The sequence below is a fragment of the Panthera tigris genome, chromosome B3 (genome assembly GCF_018350195.1).
Source record: "Panthera tigris isolate Pti1 chromosome B3, P.tigris_Pti1_mat1.1, whole genome shotgun sequence".
Classification (NCBI taxonomy): Eukaryota; Metazoa; Chordata; class Mammalia; order Carnivora; family Felidae; genus Panthera; species Panthera tigris.
The window spans coordinates 132112365-132129018 of NC_056665.1; the positions used below are offsets into that span (position 1 = coordinate 132112365).

At 51.0% G+C, this 16654-nt stretch overlaps 1 protein-coding gene across 10 annotated transcripts in view; it reads right to left on the minus strand.

The window, feature by feature from the left end:
- The window catches only part of FOXN3 (forkhead box N3), a 392452-nt gene that overhangs the window by 210433 nt on the left and 165365 nt on the right, over nucleotides 1-16654 (minus strand). For 7 of the 10 annotated variants that reach the window (XM_042990324.1, XM_042990323.1, XM_042990331.1 and 4 more), the window contains one exon: nucleotides 5166-5722. In XM_042990324.1, coding sequence (XP_042846258.1) covers nucleotides 5166-5708 — 543 coding nt within the window. In that variant the 5' untranslated portion in view covers nucleotides 5709-5722. Of the gene's footprint in view, nucleotides 1-5165; nucleotides 5723-8668; nucleotides 8691-8981; nucleotides 9003-9258; nucleotides 9385-16654 lie in introns of those variants that run through there. The other 3 variants (XM_042990322.1, XM_042990329.1, XM_042990327.1) reach the window with 3 other exon arrangements.

Consider the following 16654-nt stretch of genomic DNA (forward strand, 5'->3'; position numbering starts at 1 on the left):
ATACTTTGAGGAAGCATGTAGAGATCATCTCTAATAGCCCGTCAACCGAGAAGGGTTCATCAAGCACCCAGCTTAATGTAAGCACAGGACCTTCCAAGCTGGAGGGAATTAGGGTGAATTCCTGCTCTGCTAGGTACTAGCTATATGACCTCCAGCAAGTTCCTTAAGCACTCTGAGCTTCACTCATCACCTATTTTAGGAAGGAAAATAGGACCTACTTCACAGGACTGTAGTTAGGAAGTGGAATACTGCATATGGAAAGTTCACAGGTCTTTCCACATTATGTCTTCTAGTGTTGTAGATACAGGTGGTTCTTCACTTTTCCTTAGTCAGAGTTTCCATTAACGAACCTGAAAACTAGGGGTGCCTGGGTGGCTCAGTCAGTTAAGCGCCTGACTCTTAATTTCAGCTCACGTCATGATCTTACTGTGCTTGAGTTCCAGCCCCACACTGGGCTCTGCACTGAGAATGTGGAGCCTACTTGGGATTCTCTCTCTCCCTCTCTCTCTGCCCCTCTCCTACGCTCCCTTGCTCTCTCTAAATAAATAAAATAAGCAGGGCACCTGTGTGGCTCAGTTGGTTAAGCATCCAATACCTGATTTCGGCTCAGGTCATTCTCTCATAGTTCGTGGGTTCGAGCCCCGCATCGGGCTCTGCACTGACAGCATGGAGTCTGTTTGGGATTCTCTTTCTCTCTCTCTCCCCCTCCCCACTTGTGTTCTCTCTCTCTCAAAATAAATAAAGATAAATGCTTTTTAAACAAACAAACAAATAAGCATTTAAAAAAAAAAAAGAATCTAAAAACTAAACAAACAAAATCTTGAACAGCATTCAACCCAGGGCACCTGGCCGGCTCAGTCAGAAGAGCGAGTGATTCGGGGTCATGGGTCTGAGCCCCAAGTTGCACATAGAGATTACTAAACAAAAAATGAAGCATGAAGCACTCAGCCCTCAATATAATAAACATATCTTTGTACAGTGTTTCCTTTATAAACTGTCTTCTGACAACAATGTTTTTTGTTAAATTGGTAAGAAGAGAGTAAAGAAAAAGCACAGAAATAGAAACACACATACCTGAACCATTTATAATCCCCAGTCTATAAAAAAGAAGTCCACTTTACTTCCCCTTTACAAGTAGTCCGAGAGGTTAGCACATGCTAATCTTATAGTCCTAGCTAAGATCTGTATTTAGGAGCTATAAAACTTAATCTCAGACTCTGAAACTCTACCTTGATTGATTCAGGCAAAGGTCATCCATAGATGAAACCCTAAGATGAAAAGCTGGTGGGAAGGAAACTCTGCAGAGGCGGTGGCAGCCGATCCCATGTGAACCCACAGTTCAAGCTCAGCGTCCCCCCCCAGGAGGGGTCAACCAGCCTTCTGGATGCTGGAACACACAAGAGCCCATGAAGTATTCTTAGGGGAAAGAAACCCGGAACGTGATCCAGCCTCGAGCACTGACTTCCATTTCACAGAAAATACAGGGGGGACAGAAGAACATACTAAATGCAATCCACCCGAAGCAGACAGAATGTGGGGCGATCTGCAGCCCAGCGGATGGTCTCCTTGACAAGGAAAGACATCAGAAAGCGGAGAGGCGTAGGGCTGCTGTGGATGAAAATGGACGACAGGCACTTAATAGCCAATTGCACTGCATAAACCACGTTTGGATCCTAATTCAAATGAACGTCATGTAAACCCTCAGGGATCTCTGGATATGGACCTGGTATCAGGTGATACTAGGGAAGTGCACACTTTGTTCGGGGCGACGCAGGCAATTGAAGTTATGGAAGAAACTGGCAATTGTTTTTTGGGTTTTTTTTCAATTTTTTTTTTTTTAATGTTTATTTATTTTTGAGACAGAGAGAGACAGAGCATGAGTGTGGGAGGGGCAGAGACGGAGGGAGACACAGAGTTTGAAGCAGGCTCCAGGCTCCGAGCTGTCAGCACAGAGCCCGACGCGGGGCTCAAACCCACAAACCGTGAGATCATGACCTGAGCTGAAGTCGGTAGCTTAACCGACTGAGCCACTCAGGTGCCCCAGGTGATTGTTCTTATGCATATCTAAGTATGTTGGGATAAAACAACATGAAACCCAGGATCTGCTTGAGCAACAGACAAAACAAAACAATGAATGAAGGGCAACAACCCCTTGCTAACCACTGAATTTGGTTATGGGCAATGGGGGGGTGACGTGGATTCATCATGCTACTCTCTCTATGTGGATATTTCAAATTCTTTATGATTAAAGAAGAAAAATAAAACTCTATCTCTTGTAGCCATTTTCTAAGTCCTTATGTATCTTTTTAAGTCCTCTAAGAGATAAAACGTAAAAAAGAGAAAAAAATGGAAGCAAAACTGTCTACTCTCTCCAACTTGTTCATTCATGAGCTGTTCCTGATGAAATCTCAGCTTTGGAAAGAACCCAAAAGGGCATCTAGTTCAGGGATTCTCGAATCTGGCTGCATGTCAGAAACGCCCCTGGAGCTTATCAGAACCACCAATTGTCCCCAACCCACCTCAAACCTACTGCATCAGAATCTCCAGGGAGGAGCCAAGGAATGTTCATTGCTTTTAAGTGCCACCGGTGACTCTGATGCAATCTTGTAAGTTCCCTCTCCAACATCCCAGCCAGGCAGCTGTCCAGCAGGGGACTCATTCCAAACCCCTCGGGGACAAGGATCACACAGGATTCTGCATTCCCACAGTCACGTCAAGCTTAAAACCGGGTTCCGCACTTTCAAAAGAAAAAAATGTGAATACAACTTACAAGCCTTCCATTCTCCCTTTCAACTAACATATTTCCCACCAACGTTCAGGTGCACGTGGTCACTGCATTGTGGCCCCACCTCAGAGTGGGAGCTACCAGTAAGTAAAATTCCCTGGGAAAAAAACAAGTTTACCTGTACAGCCAAAGGGGCTTTCACTGGGCGAAGTGTCAGGGAGAAGGCCTTCTCCTTCACTCAGCTGGCCACAGGAGAAAACCCAAATGGGTGGGCCAGCGCCAGTGCCCTGAAGTGGCTGGGAGTCCCCGGGGAATCTGCCTCCGAACGCGGCCACCAGCTGGCCCAAGGGTAACCCAAGGAACGAGGAGAGAGGCGGAAATCTCCCACTCTTAGCTTTGTTCTCACACCATCACAGGTGACGGGAACCAACCCCCCTCCCCCCCCCCCCCGGACAAAACTGACGGGCACCTGATCAGAAACGCGTCCATGCAGGTCAGCATGGCTAAGAAGTCGGAACTCAACGTTTCGTAAGATTAACAGTCATGCATCCTCAGAGCCGTTCCCTTTCAACAGGCGGTATCTGTGTGTATTCGGAATGACAACCGTCACCCGGGAAGAGCAGGGGGCGGGGGTGTGCCAGTACCTTCGCGCACACACCCCATCCGACACACCTGTCACTCAGAGGGCTGACGAATGATCCTGCCGAGACTCTTCGCGTACTCTGGAGTTGCTCTTGTTGAACATTTCAGAGCGAACCCTTGCTAAATGACTTTTCCGTGTCCTGGCTTTGAGTCCAACGCAGAGCCAGGCATGCGGTAACACGCACAATAAACGGCGTGTTCGCGGCTTTATCGGCGACGTGCGGCTTCGGGGGACCCAAACGGCACTTTCTCCTCTATGTGCTAGTCGTGGAATTGCTTTCTAAGGTTTTCCCCTCCTACCCACGAGGACTCACCTATGCAGAAACTATCAGTACCACAGACGCGGCTCTTTACTGGGGCGCAGGGAAGCTTCTCTTAGTTCAGACAATGAGGCTAAAGGAGTGAACAGAGCCAAGTCCAGAGGTCGGTCTCCAAACGCCCATTCTGAGATGTGGAGGGGAGGAAGGAGCGTAGCGGGCGCCCGGGGACGAGAGCGGCGCCCCACAATTGTCACAGCTGCGTAACGATAAGGACCTGGGGAAGGTCCACGTTTGCACACTGGACCCGGGCATCACCCTTCCATATATGCCCGCTCCCCGGCATGAGCATAAACTCCAGGGGAACAGCATTTGCAGACAAACGTGTACAGGTGCAGCAAGGAGAAATACGGCTTCGCCGCTTCCTTATTCTAGTTCTTCCAAGCCCAAGACCAGCAGAGTCTTCTCAGGCCCAAGAGTCTACTGGAAACAGGAACGTGTGTCTGCAGAGGAAGAAAGGCCCCAGCACTGCACAGCCAGTGACCCCGCACGACAGTGGGTCCTGAGCCCACACCTGAACCTCTAAAAGGGTGAAAGGCTGACCGCCGGCTACACGGCGCAGCATCCCTCTACCACGAGAAACAAAGCCGGAAAATACAGCAATAACGCGAAAGCTCTGTGGGGAAAACGTTTCTCGGCTTATGTTCCCACTGCAGCCGCGTTTCTTTCCAGGACTCAAAAGTCCGATCACGGCACCGTGGTCCAGTCCTAACGGTCAATCCCATTCCCACGGTTACATTCCTTACAGGAAAGGGAAAGCAAGTTCTCGAAACCAGTCTCGCTGTAGCGGGGCCAGGAGACTCGAGCTAAGGTTTTACAGTCCAAATTCAATCTTGTGGAAGCCCACCTCTAAGGGGGACCTTACCCTGATTTTTCATACTCCGGGTGTTTCGAAGTTGCCAGGCACTCGTGTGCGTGCCTGATTTTATGAGTGCCACCTAGGCAATTCGGGCCTTTGTTTGTTGGGCCTTGGAGTAGACTGTTTGGTCACCTCCCAATGTCCATGACCGTCCACTGATTCCAGAATCCTGGAGGCTGCCTCTCTCCAAGTTAATATTAAGAAGAGAAATGCCATTTTTCCCTAGCCCGGGGCAGCACCCTGCCTCAAACGTATATACACGTACCGCATGGTCAACGGCTGTCCTCGGAATATGGACCTGTGTTTGCACTCTAAACCCAAAGGGACCCATCCACACGGAGGGATGATACTAAGAACCAATCAGGCGTGCAAACCACGGTTCTGGGGTCACGTCTGGATACCACAGTGGGAAACCCTCAATCTGGCACAAACGCTAAAAACATTCTTTAACTGACGCGCTTAAGGAAAAGGAAGCTCTTTGCAACCAAACGAGTGAAATAAAACTGCCCATTTATCACCACTCCTTCAGGGCAGTGAATTTATATTCCTTAATGTTTTCTTCACGGAGAGAAATTACACATTTCAAAAAGAGAACCCTTGAGTCCCAGACACAGAGGCTTACCTGATTCCTCTCTTTGTCCACTTTCTTAAAACATTTATTCAAGGACAAGTTATGTCTCACTGAGTTTTTCCACCCAGTAGGTGCGTTTGCAAAATATGGAAAATGTTCCAAGATCCAGTTGTAAATATCCTTTACTGGCAGGCGCTTGGTTGGAGAGTCCTCGATGGCCATAAATATGAGGCAGCTAAAGGAGTAGGGGGGCTTGCAGTTGGGGTTCTGCCTGGCATCGTAGGGCATGTCAGAGTGGGCAGGGGATGGCGGGGTGTCGTCGTCCAGGTCCTGGACGGGGCTGACACTCCTCAGGACCGACTCCCCGAAGCTCTTCAGCAAGTTCTTGCTCTCGTGAAGCCAGTTCAGATTGGTCAGCTCTTCATCTTCCATGGCCCCCTCTTCTAATCGGATGTCAGGCAGAGAAAAGTCGAGGTCATCGTCCTCCTGCAGGGCCTTGGAGAAACCGCTGCCCCGGTAACACTGACTCAGCCGACTGGAGACGCTAATTCCTGAGCTTTCTGGCTTCTTACTGGGAGGCATGACTGGACCCATTTACGTGAAGGCTCCTGGTGAACACAGAGAACACACGAGTTGGTGAAACCCAAAACAGAGGCAGCCGTGCCCTCCTAATTCTACCGGGCCCACTTCCCACCCGTGCCACCTCTACGGACCCCTGGCCCTACACGAAGCCCATCTCAGGGCTCCGACGCTGGGTAACACAAACCCACGACTCCACCACAGGGAGAAGCACTCGTAAGTAAAATCCGTCCACCATGCCTGCAGCACAGTGACTCCGTCGCCTCGAAAATACAAGACTGGAAATATTTACAGTATACCTCTAATATGCAAATGCATCATGAGAAGAAAGGGAGAATCTACAAAGGCTTCTTCCCGGATTCGTACAGACTCTCACTGTGACCCTGGGAAAAGCTTCGGTGTTGGTGCCTCAGTTTCTCCACAATACATTGTGAATCTACAGACAGGTAAAATGCACCCAAGCCTCACGAGAGACACTACGGAGTAAGGACAATGCACCGCTCCTGTCGCTTTGGGTTATTACGGTCTCGTGGTTTATCCTTCCCCCAAAAAAGAAAATACCTCCAAGTTTAAGGCCAGGTGTTTCAGGTTAAGTCGAGCTGTCACCACACGAAAACCATGACAACCGCCTCGGAATTCAAGTGTGACCACAGTGTGCATCGTCTGCTCATGGTTTATATGATTCTATCTTTTCTCCCCGAGTCATGATCCAAAACTCTGCAACTGTGATTACGGTTTGACGAGTCTGAAGAGTACTAACAAGGAGTTCGGGGGATCGGAACCGCAGGGAGACGTTACATTTAATTGCTGGGACCCTACACCTCCAAATGAAAAAGTGAGTAACTTCGGGCACCACACGAATACATGGGAACGTGAAGACGAGCCATGAATTGACATCAGAATTGGTGGAAAAAAAAAAAAAAAAAAAAAAAAAGAGCAACTGGCAGCTTCAAGACTGGAAGACAAATTCAACAAAAATTGCTAGAGAATTCTGTTCTGCACCCCCGCCATGCCACCCCCATTTTTATCAATGACCTAGAACAGGGAGTGCAACTTCTGATGAGAAAAGAAAACGAGGACGTGGCCAGTCCACCAACAGAATGACCCCGATAGATACAAAGCACATTCAACCCCCGAGTACTCAGTGTAAGACAGAAAGAACAGTGAAGATAATGAGAGAGGTCTCCCACTGTCCGCTTGTAGCCCTCACACAATGTGCTTGGTTTAAGAAGCATGTCTGTTTTATATTTTCCCCCAAGAAGATCAAGCAATCTATCTAGAAAAAAAAAAAAAAAAAGAATGAACACAAAAGCAGACATGATCATCCTAAGGCTCTAAATGTCCATTGACACTATGCTGAAAGTAACTGCCACTTCAGCTGGGAAAGCTCTAGAATGCGATTCTAGAAAGCATAATGTGAGGCACCCAACGGGCCGGCCAGCCTCGGGTGCCTGAGAACCGCAACCCCCTCCCTCTTCCGAAAGGTAGACAAACAGAACCCGCTGGCAGAAGGTGTGAGAAAGGGCTCCAGAGCTGCTATGAGATGCCCGACTCTAAGGCGAGAAAACCTCCATGGGCATCAAAGACTGACAGAGGCAGAGCAATTCAGATACCTCAGGCTCATCCACAGGGAATATTTCTTTCTGTCAAATCAGGAAACTAACCTGTGTAGCACAGGACACAATTTAGAATAAGCTAGTGTCTTTCGGTCTGGGGCTGTGACAGAGACCCAGCTGATCATGCTTTTTACCTTCCTTATGAACAAATCAAAGCTAGGCTTGTCCTCTCAACGCTTCCCCGGATCCCATCAAAAAACCCCAAGTTTCTGATAACCGGGGATATCCACACAGTGGAGTACAAAACAGAACAACTACTCAGCCACTGAAGCCAACTTCAGCTCCAGATGAAAGTTTTATGTCTCCTGAGCTTCCAAACAGGAAAATTATATCATGGCTGACAGTAAAGTAATTTAATTGCACTGTTGCTATGACAACATGCTGCTCTTTCTTTTCAATGTGCTTGTTTGTCAGTAGCTTCCCAAAGGAACTAACACGCTATACTCCATGTTTTCTTTTGTTTTAAACAAACACTGCCAGCAATATGGCTTTATTAGAAAAGTCAAGAAAAGAGGGTGATGAGGCTTCAGTGCCCTTGAATCATCTGTCTGCTTTGTGTTTCTATCCCCCCATGCTCTCCAACGGTTAACTGCAGCTTTATAAATCCAGCATTTCGTGGCAACAATATTAAGACCTGCTGATCACCACAGTTCCATTTTAAAAAACAGTTCCCAGAAACCACAGCTGAGGAGTTTTCCATTATTATACTCTAACTACATAATCTGCCAAATCTTTTTTTCCTCCTGTTTTAGAGGGAAAGAAAAAAGAAAGAGAGCGAGAATCCGGATCATGTGAGTCTGCAGTTAAGCAAACATTTTTAATCTGCTCCACCAGATACGCAAATAGTTATTCACTAGTGACCTCCTTACAACTTTTCGGTTTGCTATTGGTTCCGTTCCACACACACACACACACACACACACACACACACACACACACACCCTCTTTTTGTTTCTCTACGACTTGCTGTGTTTTGTTATCTTATTTGCGTTTTAACGGAGAAAATGCAGCAGGAAAGCGAGTTTCTTGCCCGCTATCAGAAGGTTTCCAAATAACTGACAAACACATTACTGGCCCAGCTCGGAGCAGATGTTGGAAGTGAACTTTAAAAAGTTAAGAAACGCTCTCCAAGCCGAGCAGGGCAGTCTCCAGTTTGGAGGGGCCCGGTAACCCCCCTCCGCGCGCTCGCGCGCGCGCGCACGCACGCTCTCCACTCCCGTCTACTGTACTTGTCAAAAACATTTCAAGGGGACCTGCGGGAGCGGCGATTGGCTGCGTTTCGCGTCAATCAGCGGCGTTGCCAGGCAACGAGGAAACTGCTCCGCTCCCCGTATACTAGGCAATTGGGAGCTCGCATACCTTCACTGCCGGTCAGATGTCATAAACCTTTTATTGGCCGCACCGCGGCGAGCCTTAAAAACACATCAATAAAAGCCCGCCGTCCCCCCAACTTCTCCAGGGCCCGAGGACGGTTTCCTAGAGAGTCGGGGTGAGGAGGGGTCGGGCCTCGGGGGTCTCGGGAGACGCTCGCTGCCGGTGCCAAGCCTGCAGTTTGGGGGGAGGGGGCATCTTTGTTAGGAGCCTGTTTCTCATCTTGGGGTCTCCCCTAGATCGGCACCCCCTCCCCCGGCCCGGAACGGCGGGGATCCCGTCCCCCGCGGACAATACCAACTCTGCTCCCTTCGGGCGTCTTTCGGAAATCGAGGCACCGGGAAACAGCCCGCACGTCGGGGCAGGAAACTCTTCGGACCGGGCAACTTCCCCGCTCTGGAGCTGCCGTCTCCCCGCCCGGCCGGGCCCCCCACCCCGAGCCCTTCCCCCAGGAACTGCGGAGTCCCTCGTCTGCCGAGAGCGGCGAGGTCGCCTCCAGGACGGCCTCGGACGAGCGCCCCCGCCCCGAGTCACCCCAACCCCACTGGGGCGCCGGCGGGAGCGGGGAGCAAACTCACCTGGCCGGAGCGGGGCGCGGGGGCGCGGGGGCGCCGCAGCCCTTCAGCGGGAGCCGACAAAGTTTCGCGGGCGCCCAGCGGGCATCGCTTGGTGGCCCGGCTAAGGACGCGCGGGCGCGGCGCGGCGAGCCCGGGGCGGCGGGCGGCGGGGGGCGGCCGCGGGCGCGGGCGGCAGGGGCGCGGGGGTCGCGGCGCGGCATGGGACCTGCGGCGTCCGCCGGGCGCGCCGCGCGTCCTCCCGCCGGCCCCGCCGCTCTCCCCGCCCCGTCCCGCCTCCCGCTCGCCTCCGCCGCGGCGCGTCGGGCCGGGGCGCGCCGAGCGGCGAGAAATTGTTTCCACTGCAAACAAAAAAAGGCGACACATGACCAGGCAGGAGGAGGGGAAGCGCGGGGAGGGAGGGGCGCGGAGGGGAGGGACGGAGCGGAGGGGGCGGAGGGAGCCGGAGAGAGGGAAAACGTGGGCCGGGCCGCCGGCGGCCCGGGGTGCGGACCCGCCGGGGCGCCCCCTGCCCGCGCCCCCCTCGCCGCGGTCGACCCCGCGCGCCGCGCCCGGGCGCTCCCGGGGCGCAGCCGGGGCCCAGGCCGGCCTGGGCCGCGCGGACTCGCCTCCCGCCGCGCCGCGGGCCGGGGGTGAGCGGCGCGGGCGCCGCGAGCCGGGGCGGCCGCGACCGTGGGCGGCGGGGCCGGGCGGCCGGGCGGCCGGGCGGGCGGGCGGCGCGCGGCCTGCCCCTTCCCCGGGCTCCGGCCACGCGGGCGGGCCGGCGCTGCGCCGCTGGCAACGTGTCGCCGGAACGCTCCTACCCCATCCGCATGCCTTACAAGGCTCGAAAGTAAAAATAAAAAGAATTACGATGCGGGCGAGGCTTGCGAGGGGGAGAAGAGATTCCACTTCTCCCCAACTACGGCGTCCTGGCGGGGCTCCCGGGGCAGTCCCCGGCCCTCCTCCAGCGCCCACCTGGAGCCCCGGGAGGAAAGGCACAAAGGCACCGCAGCCTCCCGCCCCGGTGGCCGCTCCTCCTGTCGTCTGCCGGCGCGTGTCTGCTCGGGGAGGGAGGGTGGCCATTACAGACAGGCGAGCAGGAGGCCCGTCCTAAAGGCCACGCCGGTGGGGCCTCTCCAGTGGGGAAATGCTGGGCGCCGCGACCGACTTATAAACCTCGAGGAAAAAAAACCAGCCTTATCGCCTTCACATTTTGAGTTCTCGGGAACCCGACAGACAATTCGCAGGGCCACCCAGCGACCGGCGCAGCCACCACTCCAAGTCTTTGGGCTCCTCCAAAGGACGGCCACCCACTGCTTAAGCCACACCAACCAGCAGCCTTGGGAGAGGACGAAAGGAGAGTCCAACAGGACACCCTGGTGGTGACATAAATAAAAATATGATTGCACACCACTCCCACGTAGCCAATTCAGTAGGTTCCTCCACAGAGAAGCCCAGGTGACAACCCACCCCCACCCCCACCTAAGCCCACCTGAGCCAGCAGGCCGGCCATCTTGAGCTTCCCGAAAACTGCAGAAAAACCAGCGAGAGAATGATCTCCCTCTGAAACCCCCCTTGTCTGCAGTCCCTTTTAACCTCCCCGAAAGGGGAGGAAAAATCCCAAGGGCTTCTCAATTTTTTTTTTCCAAAATATAAGGAAACCCCAATAGATCTGGGAGTCATTCCTTTTTCACAAAGCCTCAATGTGGTGGGTGCCAAGTCTTCGGCAAAGGCATTCCCCCACAGGCCTTATTACTTACCAGTTAGTTCTACGGGCAGATCCCACCCCGGAGAGGATTCCAAGGTGGGGGCCCAGGGAAAGCCCGAGGTCATCCAGCCCCACCCCTTTGAATTACCCAGCACTTGATGGGACCTACCCAAACTCATCAAGCAAGAGGTGTAAGATGAGAGAAATAAGCTAGAGACGACTGAAGCCTTGCGCCACAGACTAAGCGTCAGAACTTAAGTGACAAAAGCCCGACTGAGCTCCAGTGGAGACCCTCCTCCAGTGTATCAGTTGAGGCTGCTGAATTCCCCCATCAAAGGAATCAAGGCCAGAGACCTTTGTGCAAGCCCCTTGCCCACCCAGAGAGGAAGAAACACTCCCCTTCCCTCCTCCTCTTGCATCATCAGCTCCCAGCCCTCCCCGTGGCCAACTACCCTCACACCGTAGCTAGAGATCTCTTTACAGGAAGGGAAATGGCATGTTCATTTTCCTTCCAGTCCTTTCTTTGTCCCCAGGGTTCAAGTGCACGGAATATGTCCCTCTCAAAATTCTCCGTGCAAGCTGTTTAGCCTCCTGTGTCCAAACCAGCCATCCTAACGTGAACAAAACCTTTAAAACAGGTAAGCCTTGGGGCAGGAGAAGCCCTAGGCAGCGGGTGGGGTAAGGTGAGACAAGCTGTCTTTTATTAGCCTGCCTTTCTTCTGCATGTTTTTGGTTTCTTCCATTCTCCAACGTACAGACCTGCCTCAGCTGAGGATGGGGTTAACCTCCCAATAAGCCCATCTTTAAGTTGAAAATATCCCTAAGTCGACAACGCATATAACATACCTAACCGGCCCAACATCACCGCTCAGCCTAGCTAAACTTGAACGTGCACCTTGAACGCGCACAGAACATTACGTTAGCTTCAACGGGGCAAAATCATCTGACGCCAAGTGTTGAATACCTCATCCAACTTCTTGACTACCGTACAGAAAGCAAAAAACCGAATGGTTGTGCAGGTACAGAATGGCTGTAGTATATCAGTTGCTTACCCCACTGATGGTGTGGCCACTGGGAGCTGAGGCTTTGCCGCATCCCGAAAGAGGATCGTAAGGTACCTCACTAGCTCAGGGAAAGATCCAAATCCAGAATCTGAAGTTTGGTTTCTACCGAAGGTGTATCGCTCTCACACCATCACAAAGTCGAAAACTTGTATGTCCAACTATCGTTAAGTCAGGGACCATCTGTGTGCCTTAATTTCTCTCTCCCGTTACAAACGTGGCAAGAGAGGTCACTCTGAAGAGGGAGCGGTGGACCAGCACTGCCTGGTGTGGAGAGCAGACTACTCAACTCATGTCTGCCTCCCTGTCTGTCTGAAATGGGGGGCATCCACATATTTGCCCAAAGCCAAAGGAAGGCTCAGAGTGGCCTCTCCACCTCTTAATTCCGTCCAACCCCAGCTCTGCAACATGCTCCCTGACAAAAGGGTGCAGCGGCCAAATTCTTCAGGACGACTCCATTTTCAACTCCCCTCTTGAACTTTTCAAAAAGCACCCTTGTGCCTTAGACCCTGAGAAGTCTCCAAACACCGAGTGGAACTGTTGAAACCATTGTTCTATAAACACGTTTGACAGAAGAATCCTGCGTGTGCCCTGGAACTCACTTTGGGCGACACTTACTTCCTGGCTGGGGACCTTCTGGGACCTTTCGACAGCGCCTTCTGGGCATGGGCCCGAGACACACATGTGTCTGGACTCCAGCCCTGTGGGTCCCCAGTCAGTGTGGAACTTCAGGCTCCTCCTGTGTGCAGAGTGCCCCTCCCCCTGAGGTTTTGTTCTTTCTTCTCCCACAGGCTTCTCTGCCCCGCAACATGAAAGCCCCTTTCCCCATCACTGGCTCTTTGGCCAACGTGATTATTTATGGAAAAGTTCAGGGTGAAGCCCCCGAACCCCCCTTGAGGCAGTAACACCTGGAGAGATGAGCAGTGAGAGGAGGACACGGCAGGCGGGAAGGCGGGGGACTTTCATATATATGCGGAGGAATGTGAGGCAGGCCTGCAAAGATGATCGCCTGGTCGGGGATCCTTCCAGCTGACTCAAGTGAAGACACATGAGCAGGAACCCGGGCAGCCCTGGGCAGGCAGCACAGCTGGGCTTCTTAGAACCCGGGCGTCATCAGGCAGTTTCTCTCCCCCTCCTCCTCCTTCCCTCCGAGACCACACCATCTTTCCTCCTTCCCTCTGCATATCTATTCCACTCTCGTGCCTGCGGGTCGGCTTCCTCTGCTCGCTTATGACCACACGTGGCTGCCCACACCAAGTCCAAATAACCTTCTGACCTTCAGCACCCACCACCTTCTGACTGCCTCTGTCTTCCACTACATGACTCAGTTCTCAGGGAAATAACCTGATTGGCTCAGCCTGACTTAGGCGACTCCTTTCTGCCCACCCCCTCCTAACAGCTGAGGCGAGGGGGCAGGGTGGACTCATTGGGCACAACGGGACTGGGGATGACTTTGGAAGGAGGATATCTAATAAAGATGGGTTCGTCCTGGATCTGTGGAAATGGGGAAGGCATGTTATAGATCTGAGCTTTTCTCTTAGGGATACCCAGGAAGCCACAACCTAATGGATCAGAATCTTCTAGGAGGGATCCCAGACATTTTAAGCAGGCACTACAGCAGAAACCACTGTTCCATGTAGGAGAAATAAATGGCACATACAGATTTATCAAATATGACTTGATTGTATTAGGAGATGCATTTGTTCCTTGAGCAAATATTTACTGAGTGCTTACCAAGTACATAGCACTGGGTCAAGAGCCACACAATGGCACCTATGAGGCCATGCGTATTAGTGGAGAAGAGCGGAAACACCGTATGACAAAACTCCTTGAATGCTAAAATGAGCAGTTTCTAAGCACTAATTCAAAGGGCAAGACAAACTCATTGAATATATTTTTTTTAATGTTTATTCATTTTTGAGAGAGAGACAGAGTGTGAGCAAGGGAGGGGCAGAGAGAGAGGGAGACACAGAACCCGAAGCAGGCTCCAGGCTCCCAGCTGTCAGCACAGAGCCCGACGCGGGGCTCCAACTCACGAACCGTGAGATTACGACCTGAGCCGAAGTCGGACGCTTAACCGACCGAGCCACCCTCGAATATTTTTGAGTGCAGAAGTTATGCTATCAGAAATATGCTTAAAAAGATGAATGGCTTGAAGCTAGTAGATAAATAAGTCCTGGAGACCTAATACAGCACAGTAATTATCGACAAGAAACCTGTATTATAAACATTAACAGACTAGATTTTAATTGTTCTCAACACTAAAACAAATGATAACAATGTGACACCACAAAGGTATTAGCTAATGCCACAGTGGCAATCATACTGTAATATAAATGTATCAAATCTATATGTCAGACACCTTAAATTTACACACAATGTTGTATGTCAAATATATCTCAATTTAAAAAGAAGGGGGAGGAGGAGGAGAAGAATGGAATTGTGGATTCAAGGTGAGTTTTGGGAGAGGGAAGGAAAAAAGTAAGAGACCCAAAGCAGACAAAAGTACTGAGAAAGCAATGCCAGAATCCATACAAAAGGGAATAAAGGGGTTTTTTTTTTTACTATGTTTTCAGAAATTATAAAATATTAAAGTAGGGATCCCCTCTGAGTAGGAGAGTTATGGGGTAATTTTTCTGGCCTGCTTCTTTCAAACGTGTCTATTATATGCCATGTCTTCTACAATGAACACCCATTACGTATACAATGTTCTGTAAGGGGGGGAGGATCCCATTAGAGCAGTGGTCCTCAACCTTGAGTGCGCACCAAAATTACCCGTACGACTTATTAAAACGCAGCTTGCTGGCCCCCACCCCTGGAGTTTGTGATTCAGCAGGTCTCTGCTGTGGCCTGAGACTTCACATCTCTAACAAGCTCCCAGGGGTGCTGCTGCTGGAGGCTGAGGGACCCCCGCTTTGCGAATTAGAGAACAGTCAGCGAGACTGGAAAAAATGAACGTATGAAAGCCTTCAAGGGAAAAACCAAGAGGATTTGTCAAATACGAGAAGAGAAGGGAAGATTATGGTCAAAGGAAACCCCTTAATCATGGGTTGACTAAGTCTCTCTGAGATAATATATGAGAATGCTGTTTGTAATGGTAAAAGGGCTGCTGGCTTCCTTCCCTTGGGCCCAGGAGGAAGAGAGACCCAGCGTGAGAGCTGGGAGGCCCCCCACTCTTGAAGAGTTTCACGGATTGGTCCAGGGTCTTGCCACCTGCTCTTCATCCTCTCTTGGGCTTTCCTCCTGTGCATTCTTGGTGTTTACATGACAGGTTCTGAAGGGTGTAGCCTGGGAAAAGGCTTCTTTGAATTTCTCCAGCAGGGAACGGAGCCAGGAGGCTTATTTGAGGAGAGAAGGGAGGGAGGGATGTGTGGTAAGGGAAAGTACAGCCAAACCGGTAGAGTGAAGTTCATTAGCTCACGTGCCCCTCCCCAAACCTAAGCTTATCAAGTCACCTGCTGGAGACAACATGGGAACACAGAACCTGTCAGCTGAGGCTTAGAACACCCATGGGGCCATATGTGTGAGCGAATGATCCAGAATCCAGATTTAGTCCATTCATTCACTCAACAACTACGTATGAAGCATCTATCTACTCTAGGCCCAGGACTGTGTGGAGGGGACTGGGAAGGAAGCTGGAAAGGTAAGAGGTGTAGCTCTTGCCCTCAAGGATCCAGGAGACCCGGGGAGATTTATGAAGTGACCACACATAAATACACGCACACATGTGCGTGCACGTGCACACACACACGCGCGCGCACACACACACACAGAGCAAAGCACCACGGCCGGAGGTCGTATAGCCTAAAGGCTAGCATAAAAACCTGGGACTGGGTTCATATTCTCACTTCACCACGTACCAGCTGGCTAACCTTAGTTAAAGTACTTAACTTCTTTCTCCCCAACTAGTTTCTTCATCTTAAAAAAAAATGGGCAGGGAGGGAGAATAACAGCAATACCCACTTCACGGGGCTCTGACAAAGATCAAATGAATTAATACTTGTAAAACACATATAATGGTGCCCTGGCACTTAGCACTGTTTTTTTTGTTAAGTAAATAAATCAAAAGGAAAATATTGACATATTTGACTGCATACCAATTTAAAATTTGCGTGCACTGCCAGAGTCATAAATCAAGTTAAAAGATAGATTAAAAAATGAGGAAATATGTGCCATACACAGATAAAGAGGTTAATATTTTAAATGTATAGCCCCTACAATCAATGAGGAAAAAAAAAAAAAAAGCAGCACCCTAATGAGAAAGGGGCAAATCCACCAAAAGAGAAACAAAAATGATCATATACCCACGAAAAGAGGCTCCACCTCAGTAAAAAACAAATGCAAATTAAAGCAATTGTGAGATCTCATTTCAGCTATCAGATTGGCACAGGCCGAGAAGGAATAATCATACCAGTGTTGGTGTGGGTGTCCGAAAGATGGTGACTTGGCTCAACTGTTCAATTACAACTTAAACGAGCCCAGCCATTGACCCTGAATTTCCAACCTCTAGGAATTTAGCCAAGGGAGATACCGTAGCAAGGCTGTTAACATGCCCACCAGACTGCCTACCCCTGCGATCCAGTAAACGCCACACAGCGACTCAAGGGCCTGACACACACAGGAGACGCTCAGTCAGTAGTTACGGAAA